Genomic DNA, 14848 nt, shown 5'->3' with positions numbered 1-14848 from the left:
CAATTGGAGGCTTCTCGCATCAGAGACACACAGTAGTCTCGATCAACGATACATTCTGTAAAGTCAGCTGAGAGACTGACCGTTGTCTCTACCGAGTGACTGCACCTGGACCGTCCACAGCTGAGGCAACAGCCTCCCCTGACAACTGTGTTGTTGGTGCTGAAAGGGGCCCCTGGTTAGGCCGATGCAGGGGGGTGGGTTCACAGTGGGGGGGTCATGCCTGTTTATGAAATTGTCTCTATGCTGGGAAAGCCCCGAGGGAATCCGTGGATCAAAACACAGGTGAAATGCTTCTGTCAAAACTAAGAGAGCTCAGAAAATCTACTTCAAGTGTCTCGTATCTGCAGAGCCCTCACAGCCACAAGCCTTTGTCGATGCAAAATAAAAGGGATACTGGTGTTGTGGCCCTCGCAGTATTAGTGACATGCACAGGCATGTGCCAAGTACAAAGACAGTTCTGTTGCTCTTTGTAAATCCATTGTGCAGACGGCGAATGGGGGTCGAGCAAGTTGTTCCATATTTCCATAGCTTGCACATTCCGCCGGGCGAAAGGGGAGCGTGTGTTTTCAGACGCACTTGGCTTGTCATACTGTTAGTTTGCATTGACAGGATTAACATGACTGTCTGTAGCCCTGAGCGATGGCTTCACATCAAAGGGGCTGCATCCTTGGAACCCTTTGTTTTATTTTGGATCTGTTTTGGTACATCAGGGAAAAAGTGGAAATCCAATACAAACTTTGAAAAACAAACAAGGTCTCATTTGACGTATTTGTCCCAAACTCATTTTTCCCTCAATAAAGTTCCTAAAGTCAGCCAAGAACATATGGTGGTTACAGAAAGAATTTGGCTTTACTTGCATAAACATGCAACTGCATATTTCTTTTAGAGACTGGCCCATGTTTGGATGACTACACTCCTGACCGTGCCAAGAGGGATGGGATGAAAATACATATTTAGAGACCGTGAAACAAAACAGCACCATTATGTGCTGCAGACATGGCTTGGCATATCTCCCATTAAGCCTTTTAACATTTATGGGAGATGTCTCATGTTTCATAGTTCCATCAAATAATGGGAATACAATTGGGATAATCCTGCTAAGATCTGTTCATGATACCCAGATGAATCCCATATCTTTGTCAAGTCCTAGACAGGAGCCAGATCGTAAGTAAGCGCTGAGAGAGGCAGAGGGACAATTCCCTGGGTGTGCTGATCCCTTACGTTATGGACTTGATCCCACAGCCAGTGTGGATCAGATGCCTCTCTGTGTGCTGCTCTTCAGGCCTTTGATCTGCCAACAGAGAGGATTTGCATGGACGGGCAATGAAGTGGCCGAGAGAGAGAGGTGCTGGCACATTGCGGGTGATGGGAGAGAAGCTGCCTTTACACCACTGGAGTTAAATAAAGACCCGGCCCTCTGACCGCCTGTTATTATTAAGGTAACCATATTTGTTCAGTGTTGTTGCCTACATAAAGGAAACGTTTCACTGTTAAAAAATAAAAAGAGATAGAAAACTTCATATTGAGCCAACCATTTTGGAGTGGGAAGTGCGGATAAAAGGCACGGGAGATTGATGAAAAAATGTGTTCTTTGAGAGAGAGAATGACCTCCACACTGACGGGTCAGCCAAGACGGGGTGATGCGTTCACGGCTTTATGGTCGTGTCCCATTGTGCGTGTACACACAGGCTTCAGTCAGGCAGAACAGATAAATTGTGCAATCTGAAAAGCCCCAATTCTTGGCTGAAGTTCATGAACGAGCTGGGCAAGCTTCACGCCGTCCTCCCCCGTCATAAAACTAATCACTGTGGCAGTCTCCTGCGCAACCGGTTTTATTAACCAGGCGCTTATATACTCTGGCCTACATGTTTTGAATAACAAATGGACTCTAAATGGTCCACATATATATATTTTTAAAAAAGGATGCCAAGGGAGTGTTTCTGCAGCTACATACTTAGCTGTTAGGTAGTTTAAAGAGGACCAACAGCATCCTTCCTCCAGTTGTTGCAGGAAACTAATCTCCAGACTCTTTCAGCACCTATCAGGAGTTTATTCCACACCATAACATCCCCACTTCACATAGCAGTGTGGGAAATGTATACCCCCCCCCCCCTACTTCTTCTTCTGGATGACCATGGCCGAGACACCCACAGTAAATCACCAGAGGCGCTGAAATCCCAGACTCTGGTGTGGAAATAGGCACTCTGGGAAAGGAATTTATTTTGATGCAATAACCCTCTAAAAAATGACACCTGCAGTCCCAGCATGCACTTTCACTGGCACTGTAAAGTGGCTTCAGTCAACCCCTTTAGGGGGAACATATTGTACACACAAGGCTTTGATACTAAAGAAAAGGCCACTCACAAGCCCCCTTTGTTTGAGACATATGTATGAGCGACTACAGGTTGCCTGAAAATGACAGAACAGGACATCCCAATGTATCGAGACGCAATGCTCAGCAGAAAGTGGGGATTATGGTGGATGTACAGCTCCGGAAAAAATTAAGAGACCACTTTAGCATTATCAGTTTCTCCGGTTTTACTATTTATAGGTTTGTCTTTGAGTTAAATTATTATTATTATTTATTGTATTCTAGAAACTACTGACAGCATTTCTCTGTGTTGGAATTCAACAAACACGGGAATGGCTGCCATAAATGTAGAAATAAAGACCTGGCCTCCTAATTTTTTCCAGGGTTGTATGTCTGTTCTAACCATCTATCTGGCAGTCAGATGGACCACCTCCTCATCCCCACATAAACCTACACACAGGAAGTGCTTTCAGACAGTTTGCCCCCCCCCACTGCGAGCATCTTGGAGAAGCAAAAACGGGAACCACATGGCTGATGGAGAACGGCAGCCTGGGGAATGTTGGCAGCCACCTTTAAGAGCACCAGTGGGTTTTATGAAACTGGAAACACAAAAGTGACGGTTACCATTAAACGTCCCCGCACTAAGGGGGTCTCCTCATTAGCCAGCGGGAGGAGGGAAAAGGAGCCCAAGAAAAACATTTGCAATAATGTGCTCGGAGTGCTAGGATTCGGGCTCGTGCCATGGCGGCCAGACCACATCTCCTATAACTCTCTTCTCTTTACTCTTTATCTTGCATGTCTGTGCCCCTGGGTCGGTATATGCTCAGTGGGAAAACCTATTGTGTGTGTGTGTGCTTCCCAGGGGCTAGCTAGTGCACATGTGCGGCTGAGCTAACTAGCGTGCAGACCTGTTGAACTGTGGTGGTGAGCTCCAGGCACAGCTGAATGATCTTGTTCTTGGTGGCTGTGAAGTCACTGATCCCTGTAAGAGGCGTCCTGCAAGCACACAAAGAAGGAAAGGGAGAACATTAGGAACCAGGAAGGACTGAGGAGTTGGGTTGAGATTCAGTCTTTCAAACCGCAAGGCTGCAACGTTTCAGAATCAAAGCGTGAAAACCAACAGCTCATTCATACATTTCCATACAGAGCACTCAGCCCTCGCTGTCCTAAAAGCTTAAAACTGTATGTAGTGTTTATTACTTTCTATATGTGACGGACAGGTGAGATGGGAAGGAGTCTATATGGGAGGAAATGTGAAGAACAGCTGGTAGATCATTTCCATATACAGATACAGCAAAATAGAAACATTTTGGGATGCCGGATTGACTGTTCTCTATCTATTGCGGCTCATTTCTTGGTTGGTTACAGAATACTATGTATATTTCTACGTTTTTACCTGTCGAGCCAAGCCAGGAGGCTCTTCGCAGCGCCGATCAGATCCACCACAGAGGTGAGGAAGTCGTTGGGGGGCTTGCGAGAGATGCTGCCGTCGTACGCGGGGCTTTTCCTGCGGTCAGACGTGGCCATGTGTAGACTGTTGGTGGCGGCTCGCATCCTCACAACCAGATTCTTCAAGTTGTCCGTCTCCACCCCATAGTTCTGAAATAGTAAATCAAAACAACATTATTTAATCATACAAAAAAACAAGACACTAATGATTATAGGTGAAATGATATTTATTGGCAATAAACTGTAGATCAAAGCTCTTCTGCACAGTCTAGACCTGGGAGCTACAGGCTGAGTGGAGTCTCCTTAACAGGAAAACATGTTGCTTCCTGTACAACCAAGAGCTGTAATCTTTTCTTTGGCATATAAAATGTAAGTGGACTTGTCTGTAAAGACAGCTCTGCCATGAAATTTCCCCTTCCAGTCTCCAGGTTTGTTCCATCACCTGATTCCAACCAAGCAGGGCAAAGTTTGCATTCTTTAGACGGGGTTGTTTCCTGCTTATGCATTCCTACAATTTGTTAGGTCTCATGCAGGAAGCAGCAGAGCTGTGTCTTCAAGGGTCACCAAGTACAGATCAGCTTTGAACTGAACTACTGCAGGAGCTGCAACAATATGCACATTTTTAGCATTGATGGCAAAGTGTGTCTGAGAGCATTTAGCACTTGTCACATATTAGAAAGAGCTTTGTTTCTGCAATGTTTTGACTGGATAAAGTGGTTAGGGAACGATGTGTTGCTTAAAGGTAAGTAGAGAAAGGGCAGGCTGGCCGCTGTCCGGGTAAATATCAGCTTACATGGTGTTGCATCGCTGCCAGCACTGCTGCTGTATGTGTGATGTGCCTGCCAGTAGCTTAATATGCTTAGCAAGGAGTAAAACAGCTTGCGTTAAGGAAATAACGGGAATCTGCAAGTGCTTAGTGTCTACTTTTATTCCACTCCAACATCAGCTTGAAAAATATGCAAATCATTTCCCTCAGTCACTCCAAAATGAATCACTGCTCGACTGAACTGGTCCAACAGTAGCTGCAGGCAAACTTACTTAAGGTTTGAACATCATCGAAGATAAGCAAACGTACTCAGGAAATATAAGGTTAAGGAGTCATTTGGTTTGTTTCCTCGTCATCCACACAGTGAAAGTGAAACAGTAGGGCAGAGCAGTGTGAGTCTTTTCCAGATCAAACGTCTCTCCTGGCTCTTTCCTTTGCTAATCACACACCCGCAGCAGTTCTAACGGGCCCACAGATGTCCAGTGAGCTTTCGTCCCTCGCTGCCAGCTGAGCTCAAAACCACGTCTGAGCAAAATCTGTGGTTCCAGTCAGAGTCAATTTCTCACTCTCATAACTACAATTCAAGCCAAATGCACATGCTTTCAGTGCCTTTTTATAGCCATCACGATGATCTAGAATCAAGATGGAAGGAGCTTTTTTTCTACAGGCTCTAGTTGGTGCTCTTTGAAGGGACTATATATTCAGTTAAGTGTCCCTGGGAGAAATGGAGAACGGCTATGACACCACAGCGCTTCCTGCCCTCGCCACAGGCATTACATGGATCTGGCTTGACTATAAAAGATAGATACAGACCGATAGCCCGGACAGAGACCGAGTACATGTGTGTTGCTACAATGTGCCATCTAAGGATAAGTGTTTTGATTTACTGAAAGGGACAGGTTCCCCCTCAGGCGAGATGAAATACATTTTACAGCAGCTCTGTGCTCGGCTGTCGAGGCTGGATGATCTGTCATATACTGTATGTTTAATGGCTGCTAATGTGAATGTCATGTGAGCAGAGCGCTGGGGTCTAAGGACAAATAAAGACGTGTTGGGTTTCAACACCGACTCTGCAGAAGACACCATGGCTTAGAAAAGTCCAGTTAAATTAATTGAAATGTTATCTTTTTGTCTCTCAGGCCACGATCCTAATGCTATAGGTTTAAAACGTTTAATAGTACAGCTCAGGCATGCTTAATCATTTAATTTTCAGGACGAAAGCCGAGTGTCACAAAGATGAATGAGACTGCAGCAACAGGAAGTGTCTGACCTCACAGTAAACAAAACGAGAGAAACTTGGGGGAGGGTGGGTGTGGGTGTGTGTGTGAGAGTGTGTGGGGGTTTGGTGGCCTCTGTTTCTGGCGGTAGTAGTGACCTTGCCACAGCTAATTGAATCGGGGGGGGGGGGCCTCACTTCCTCCCATGGGGCCTGTGGAAGGCCAAGGCTTCATTCTTAATAAGGAAAGCCCAACCGGACAAAAAAAAACGTTAATCCGAACTGCGTCAGGGAGGGGGGGGGAAAGGTTGCCGAGAGTCCAGCATTCCTGGCATAAGTATAAAGGCACAACATCGATCCGTTTTATTTTGTGTGTTAACGTCTGGTTATTATTTTGATGTTTACGTGTGGACCCCAGGACGTATCTGCATCAGGGGCGGAGGGTCAAAACACAATGTGCCAAATGCTCTGATACTAAATTGCATAAGACTGTAAAGAGCATACAAACACACACCTCTAGGGGTGAACAAAGACCCGGGCCTGGTTACAGTCCCTATGAAATAACTTATAGACCACGAGATATACCATATGGTACATATTCTGCGATGAGTAAATCCATCAAAAACACAAAAAGGCACCGATGTACGTGACAAGTGTTTCCAGATGTTTACTTCAATTGGTTAAAGGAAAGATACCGTTAAAAGGTATTGGAGAACGAGAAACAATAGAAGAGTGTTTTGAATGGGTTGAATTGGAGGGGAAACATCAAATTATTATGTCCCTGGAAGTAGACTGGATATTATTCAAGACCCCGACACAGTGGAGCCACACATTGATATTAATATGCAAGATAAGTGTTGAGAGTTTTTTTGCATGTGCCGGCCTTACACTGAATCCTAGAAAAAGCCTTGTATAGCTTCACTGTGCTGAGGTTGCAGATCACTCACAAAGAAATCTATTTAAGGCCTTACAATGTGTTGTTCCAAACCCCATTTGACCTCCAGCTATCAGATCAGTGTGAAGGCTCGTGACAGGGAGAAAATATTTGACTTCTAAGTTTCTTCTGTGTAAAAATAACCATGCCCTGAATGATTAATGTAAAACATTTTAATAGAGCACCAAGGCAGAAAATGCTGACACTGATCAAAACGCATGGACCACAATCTGGGACTTTTATGGCTCAGGAAGTGATAAAACTCCAAATCCATCCCATCTGCTGGAAAACCTGGTTCTGTTTCAGCTGGAGCATGGAGGGGTTTTCATCGCTCGAGTCTCACGAGTTGAAGGCAGATATGCTTTTGTTGGCAGTTTTCTGGGAGCTATCATGATGACGGACAAAGGTTCAGCTGGTTTGCTCTCAGAGTCACTTAGAAGAGCCAAACAGGGGATCTATAATTAAAGCTAAAGATGGCTCAGGTAAGTAGAAGGGCTGAAGCTGAAAGAATGACAATTATTTAAAGTATTTTGTATGTGGAGGACACGTTACCCATGAGGGGGGAGTGGAGAGGGAGTTCATACCTTATCTCCCGATCGGATCAAACTGTCACCTGTCGCTACATAACTTCTAACTGCCAAATTGAGCCCAAGATCCTTTGACCCAGATCCTCTTCTGTTTGAGTGACACTTCTGTTCCATAATGCCTTCGGGCTGCTGTGTGTGTGTTGTGGTGCCTTTACACCCTGCTGAGCTGTGTGGGAAATGATAGCTGCTGGAGCAGTCGGACCAGGCTTGGTTTGGTTAGTGTAGAAACTGAGTGAAGGGAGAGGAAAAGTGACCAAAAGAGAGCCCTTGCTTTATCACAAATCCTTATTTTGAAATCCAGATACATATCAAGTCACACATTCCCAGCGTGTCTCTACTGACCAGAGCGCAGAGCAGGTCCACGGCCTCCAGCACCAGCTCCTGGTGGCCGATCCTGGCCACACCGAGCTCCTCCAGGTCTTGATGCGTGATCTTCAGCAGCTGCTCCCCACTGATCTTCTCCCGCTCAAAGTTGCTCACATACTGCTGCAGGCTGTCGTCCAAACCTGGACACAAAAGGGCAAATACCCATTAGACACACATTCGACATCAGCAGGCAACTTTATAAAGGGTTAGTTCAACTGTCGTTTGCATGTGCTCTTTGTCATAATGCGAAGGCGAGAATATAACTAATGTATCTGTCCTTTTTATGTGTGTGCGTGTGTGTGTGTACAGTGCAGACAAGGAACAGGTGGGACTGCTATCTCCGCTAGACAAACACAACACAAACAGAGTGACGGTTGATACCTTTAAGTCTGTTGCCTGGTTAAACAATGGATGGCTATATGTGTGAGCGCACGCGTGTGTGTTTCAATAAACGTGCCAGTGCCAGGAGCCGCCCATTGCTACTATTTAGAGCACCGAGAACAAATGACATAGACCGTTACACCACCAACTGCTCTGCTCATTAAACATACAAGGATATGAGTCGCGTGGTTTTAGCGTGTTCTGCAACTGCAACAGGGTCCTCTTATACGGTAGATTACAGTATACAACCATAAAAACTCATAAACACGCCTTCCCTATCTAGAAATGTGTCCCTCAGTGGGTCTAGGAGTGGTAGTTGAGAACAAGCGTTGGTTTGTGTGTGTGTCCAGCTATGGGTGTAGCAGTAAACGCCGTCTTTCTCCCCCATCAAAGAGTGCACAGAGAGGGGGCAGCTGCAGATACATGGCCCTGCGCCCTGCTTTACTGAAAGACCTGTCAGCTGGAACACACACTCAATCCCTCTGAGCGTAACTCACACACACACCCTTACATATGATATTCTCCAGTGTGTAACAGGGTTTGGCTGATCCATTTAAAGTGAGCCGTTCAAGTAACAGAAATATTCACTTTTATGGGAGAATGTAACTCAGCAGCAGCCGAATAAAATGTAGGACATGTCGCTGTGAGGGAGGACTCACTGGGTGTGTTCTCTGGTCACCGAGACATTTTTGTGAATGGCTCCTCATAGCTTCATTCCACTGTGACACTAAACATGGGTTGCAAAGAGTATGCGGAGAAGGTGATACTGCATGTGTGTGTTTATGTGTGTGTCATGGTAGGGAAAATGATGACTGACCAAGAGTCGAGTGCATGTTTCAGAGCATACATAAAGACAACTCACGATCCACATTGCTTCATCTTGTTATATGCATTATAACCCATAAAAATAGTTTCAGTTATATAGAAATAGGAATTGTCACGGTGAACGCCCCTTTTTCGTCGTCGGCAGTCAAGCGGAACTAATTATCACTCGCATGGGAACACTCGAGCAGGAAAAGAAGACGCACGCAGTTCCGGCTTAATATCTGTTTAAAAAGACAAACGTCAGTAAAGCACGAGGAGAGTAAGAGGCGGCATTCTCATCGAGCTCTTTCCGAAGTTGTGCTGAATCTGGTACCAATTATTCAAAGACTGAACAGACAGCCGGTAAGATCGCTACGTTAAGACTTTGTTGCGAGTGCCACTTGTTGATTGTTTGATGGACGCCGACGACGCATTTGAATGCTGCCGCGGGAAAGTCATTTGTGTTTGTGCACGGTAGTATCTGCTTTTGTGTTGTAAATATTCACGGGTAGTGCAGAATGTATTTGTGAAACGTTGGTTAGTCAGTTTATTGTAGTTTGCTTAATTCAGTGATTTAGCTCTTTGATATGGAATACTGCTGTGATGGATTGGCATAAAGCCATGGTTTAAAACGTGCATAGTCCTAGATCATATGAAGTTTGTCTAAAATGAATTGCTGAAATTGCACATTGTAACTTGGTGGGAGTGAATATGTATTGTAAATATTTGTAAATATTTATATGGGAAAAAAATGGTGTGCTAAACATGCTGCTAACAATTTAACTGTTTAGTGATCCATGTGGTTGATCAGTCACTCATTGTGGTTCTCGTAGTAGAAAATGTAGGCAAATTTAATATCTGTGATGGATCAAGCTAAAATGATTAACTTAACAAATGTGTTTATTTATATACATGTGGTTATTTATTTATATACATATGTGGTTATTTATACATGTGTGTGTCAGGTAAAACATTTTGATAATTGATCATTGTTGATTCCTGTGCCTATTTTTATAAGAGATGTGCAAATTTGTAAATGGTTGGTGTTCTCTGGGTTTTAAGGTTTTTCACCTGTACTGTCTGGGCTACAAAAGGAAGAAAAATAAATCGGATAAAGATATAAGAAGCCTGGTCATTGAGTGAAACCCAGTTAAAACATTCAGAATTGGTGCCTCCTATCAAGTGGGGGTTAAGCACAGCCGAAAAAGACGGGACACTTGACAGTGAAAAACCGCTATGAGCTGGTTGAAGAGGCTCCTAGCAAGCCAGGCTACAGCTTCTGCAGTCTACGCCCACCTGCAACTAAGTCAGCGGAGTCTACGCCCACCTGCAACTGAGTCCACGCCCACCTGCAACTGAGTCCACGCCCACAGCTTTCCAAGTTCGTTTCCAAAGCCCAAAATGGAGTCAAAGTCTCTGCAGCAGTTAAAGAAGGAGAGAACGACTGCCAAACAGCGGTTTTCCCGACTGGCAAACTCGCTACTGAAGTCTTGCAAGAAAATGTCGGCGGAAGAACTGGTGGAAGCCTTCAGCAAGGTCGCACTCGAGGCTGACCGGGTGATGGAGGCAAATGAGGAGGTGGAAATTTCCTGGACTGAGGAAGAAGCGCAGGCCAAAGAGGACGTAAGTGCAGACATTAAGAAGACATCAGATGAATGTGAAGGAAAACTTGAGGAGGTGGAGCAGGCTGTCCAGAGGGTTCTATGGGGAAGTTTTGGCAACCCTGAACTGTCCCTGGCACTGGGGGCAGCTGAAAGGGAGTGTGAGCGGATGCAGAAAAAGGAATCTGGCCTGAAATTGGAGGTATATGAATTAATGCTTAGTAACCTTGAGGGGCTGGTGAGAGCAGCGAAAGAAGCCATCCGCAAATGGACTCGCTGGGTCCCAGATGAAGAGCGGCCTGACTTCCAGCAGCGCATGAGGCGTGTGGAAGGTTGGCTGCTTGACTTGATTTCAGAGAAAGCCACCCTATTACAGGCGAAGCTGGAGAATGATGGGTCCCCAGGAAAAGAGCCACGTCGGACACCTGCTATCAAATTGAAGCCAACAGTACTCCCGCAGTTTGATGGAAATAAGCGAAACTTCTACCTCTGGAAGAAGGAATGGGAGGCACTCCAAAGCAAGGGGAACCTACCGGCTCCCGGGAGGTAAGGAAATTCCAGCTGTTGGATAGCCTTGAGGAAAAGGTAGCGAGGGACCTTCGCCTGTCAACATATGGAACGGCGGATGAAATCTTTCGCGTCCTTGAAAACCGGTTTGGAAATAAAACAGCAATTGCCCTGGAAATTGTTGAAGAGTTGCAGGCACTGCCACCGGTGAAAAGCTACCAACCCAGGCAGATCGTGGACTTGATCCAGGTTGTTGGAAAAGCCTTGTATGACCTCAGCGCGTTGGGAAACACGGGCGCCTTGAAAAATCCTCTCGTCACAAAGTCCCTGGAGAGCAAGCTGCCTGAAAGCTTAAAGAAGGAGTGGCTGGTCTATGTATCAAAAGGGAAGGAAGACGTATCACCTGAAGACAGGTTCGACATGCTCCTTGGTTTTCTGAAAAGTCAGGAGAAGATTTATGAGCAATTGGATCAATTAAGGGATGATCCCAGCAAGAGAGAGGCAAGAATCCCACAAAAGCATGCCCGAACAAAGTCCACCAACTCCTCAAGCTCCCAAGCATCTTGTGTTGTCTGTGGAGATAGAGGCCACGGGAGGAAGCTGTATTACTGCAAGAAGTTCAAAGAGCTCAGAGTGGCAGAAAAGAAAGAAGCAGTTAAGGAACTTGGTGCTTGTGGGAGGTGTCTCGAGGTTCACGGCAATGATGCGGAGTGCAAGACCACCTTTTTGTGTAAAAGCGAGGGGTGTAAGGGCACTCAAGGCCCACGTCATCACTATTACCTCTGTTCCAAGGCTGGAAGAGAAGAGATGGGCTGAGGAAGTTGAGGCCGAGCCCTGCAAGAGGCGAATTGGAAAAGTACACAGAGACCCAGGAAGAGTTCCTGACAAGCCTGGCCCCCGACTTGGCTCAGCGGTGTCGAAATGTGTTCTGTAATTCTGTCTCAAAAACATCCAGTTCAGTCATGGCGGAGAATGGTATTGATGAGTTCCCAGTCATAATGATGATCCTCGAAGTCACTGCAAATGCTGGGCAGAAGCTTGGGACCCTGATAGACTTGGCATCCGACACCAATTACATCACTCACGAGGCTGCAGGTGAGCTGAACTTGCGGAGTGAGGATGTCACGCTCATAGTCCATGGAGTTGGCGGGATGCAAGTAACAGTTGAGACCAAGCGGTATCTACTGAAAATCCGGGTCACAACTTCAAAGGGAACTTTGAGATCCACCAGCTTGTGTGTTATGGGCTGAATAGCATCGCAGAAGTAAATCGGCACGTGCCACCCAAGAGACTGCAAAAAATATTTCCTGACGTTCCCCTCCATAAACTGGTCCGTCCCACTAAAATCAAGCTCCTCATCAGCCATAAAGAAGGCCAGCTCGTCCCTCAGAAGGTGCGCTCCGTTGGTGACCTTGTCTTGTGGGATGGTCCCCTTGGGACGACAGTGGGTGGTTCTCATCCAGACCTTTTGGAAGATGTTACAATCACGGCCCATGGCTCCAGAACTCATTTTGCACGCTCCATGCGGACAGCAGCTGCAGAGTATAAGGAAATCATCTGTAAAGGCTCACTTGAACAGCCTCCACTCACCAAGCCACTACGTGTGCGGCCAGCAAAGACTTCCTGGACTGGTGGAGGTGGGACAGCATTGAGGCTGCCTGTGAGCCCAGGTGCGGCAGCTGTAGATGTGGACATTGTCAACCTGGGGGGAAAGAGATGACCATTTCTGAGGAGCGGGAGCTGGAGCAAATAAAGAGTGGGTTGACGTATGTAACCGGAGATCGTCACAGTGAGAAGCCACATTGGCATGCGAAATATCCCTGGATAGAGGATCCAGTAACATTGCCCAACATAGGGAGGGCTGTCGAAGCAACATTCATGAGGACTGAAAAGGCGATTACGAGGGTCAACATCGGAGATAAGCCGGCAGGCTGCATCGCACAAGTCGCCATGCGTGAGACGGCGAATCTGCCAATGTCAACCACCTTGCAGAAGAGCACCGTGTGCTGGAACAAGACGCCTATGTCGATGATGTCCTGACTTCGCACAACGACCCGAGTCAGCTCAAGCAAATAACAGCTAATGTCGAAAAGATCCTGGAAGCCGGCGGATTCTACATGAAGCCGTGGGTCTACTCTGGCCAAAGTGGGAGGCCAGGACACAGAGACCTGGAGAGGAAAGAACCCTCAGTGATGGTCCTTCCAAACCAACTCTCCGAAGAGAACAATAAAGCTCTGGGTCTTGGGTATGACCCAGAGAGTGACAAACTTCGCATGATGGTGGCTGTGAACTTCTCTAAAAAGAAAAAGAAAATGAGATTGGGAGAAAACCTGTTGCAAGATGAGGTAAGGGCACGGGTGCCAAATCCACTCACTCGTAGAGAGCTCCTAAGTCAAGTCTCTGGACTGGACGATCCCCTTGGTCTTGTGACGCCTGTCAAGCAGAAGGGAGCCATCTTGGTGAGGAGAGCTTTCCAAGAAGCAAAGGGCAAAGATAGTCCATCAGAAAATACATGGGACGTACCTTTGTCTGAGGGCCTCCGGGAAGATGCCGTCTGCCTCTTTGAGGACTATGCTGAGCTCGGTCGGGTGAGTTTCGTCAGAGCCTTGACACCTCCTGACCCATCCGCTGAGCCCTGCGGTATCACATTCTCCGATGGTAGTGAGCGCTCGTACGGCGCTGTGTTGTACCTGCGGTGGAAATTGCCACAAGACGTGACCATACGGCTAGTTGAATCCAAAGCCAGGCTGACGCCGTTAGACCATAAGGGGGACGCTGTCAAGGCTGAAGTTTGTGGAGCTGTCTACGCTGCCCGTCTGAAGAAGTATTTCCAGAAGCACTGCAGAATTCGTGTGGAGAGGTGGTACCACCTGGTTGATAGCCAGACAGTCCTGGGGGCTATCAACGTGAAAGCTACGGCTACCAGACGTTCTTCGCAAATAGAATTGGGGAAATTCAAGGCAGCACGAACGTCCAAGACTGGTGGTGGATTCCTGGCCCACTCAACATAGCGGATATTATTTCCAGAGGGGCAAGCCCCAGAGAGTTGGATGAAGGCACAGAGTGGCAGCTGGGTCCTAAGTTCTTAAGTCTCCCAGAGAGTGAGTGGCCAGTGAAGTCCGCCAAGGATGTTGCTGCCGAAGCGAGAGAGAACCTCACACGCATCCAAAAGAAGGCTTTTGTTGCTGCCCTTACCCGGGCTGGAGCAAAGCAGGAGCCCAAGCAGGAGTCAAGGCAGGAGTCCAAGCAGGATCCAACTTCGACCTCCGCGGATCTGCATAGGCCACCAGCCGAGGTTTGCAGCTTCAAGCCTGTTGGATATCAAGCGGTTCAGTAGCCTAACACAACTAATGAAGTCACTAGCGCTGGTCTGGAGGGCGGCAAAGAAGTTTCTTCATTGCAGAGCCAGGGGAAGACCAAAGTGGGAGGCAGTCCCATTGGTTGGCATCATCACTGCGGCCGAGAGGGAGGACTCATTCCGAGATCTGTGTTTAGCAGCACAAGAAGGAGTTACCTTCCCCAGCACCACAACAGACCGGCTGGTTGTGTACAAGGATGGAGCTAGTGGGCTTGTTACTGTGTGGAGGCCGAATACAGTATTTCAAAGAAGACTGCTTGGCTGTTCCACTGGTTCCTTTCGACACCTGGCTAGGAACTCTACTGGCACGCCAAAGTCATCAGGAAGGTCATGAAGGGGTTGCCGGGACTCTGTTAAGGATGCGGCAAAAGGCTTGGGTCATCCAAGGTAGAAGGCTGGCCCAGAAAGTTGTCAACCAGTGCATCCACTGCAGGAAGGCAAGAGCTCAAGTATGCCAACAAGTGATGGGTGATCTGCCAGTAGAAAGGTCAAGACCTGCTGCGCCATTCCAGTTTATATCTGTTGACTTGTTTGGACCATACCTGGGGAGAGATGTTGAGATTCTTGT

At 46.9% G+C, this 14848-nt stretch overlaps 1 protein-coding gene across 1 annotated transcript in view; it reads right to left on the bottom strand.

Annotated features, from left to right (window-relative positions):
- The window catches only part of LOC134881357 (connector enhancer of kinase suppressor of ras 3-like), a 51874-nt gene that overhangs the window by 21650 nt on the left and 15376 nt on the right, over window positions 1-14848 (bottom strand). The window contains 3 exon segments of the mRNA XM_063908626.1: window positions 3220-3307; window positions 3708-3910; window positions 7606-7769. Coding sequence (XP_063764696.1) covers window positions 3220-3307; window positions 3708-3910; window positions 7606-7769 — 455 coding nt within the window.

The sequence above is a fragment of the Eleginops maclovinus genome, chromosome 19, assembly GCF_036324505.1.
Source record: "Eleginops maclovinus isolate JMC-PN-2008 ecotype Puerto Natales chromosome 19, JC_Emac_rtc_rv5, whole genome shotgun sequence".
NCBI classification, from domain to species: domain Eukaryota; kingdom Metazoa; phylum Chordata; class Actinopteri; order Perciformes; family Eleginopidae; genus Eleginops; species Eleginops maclovinus.
This window is presented reverse-complemented; position numbering and strand designations above follow the sequence as displayed.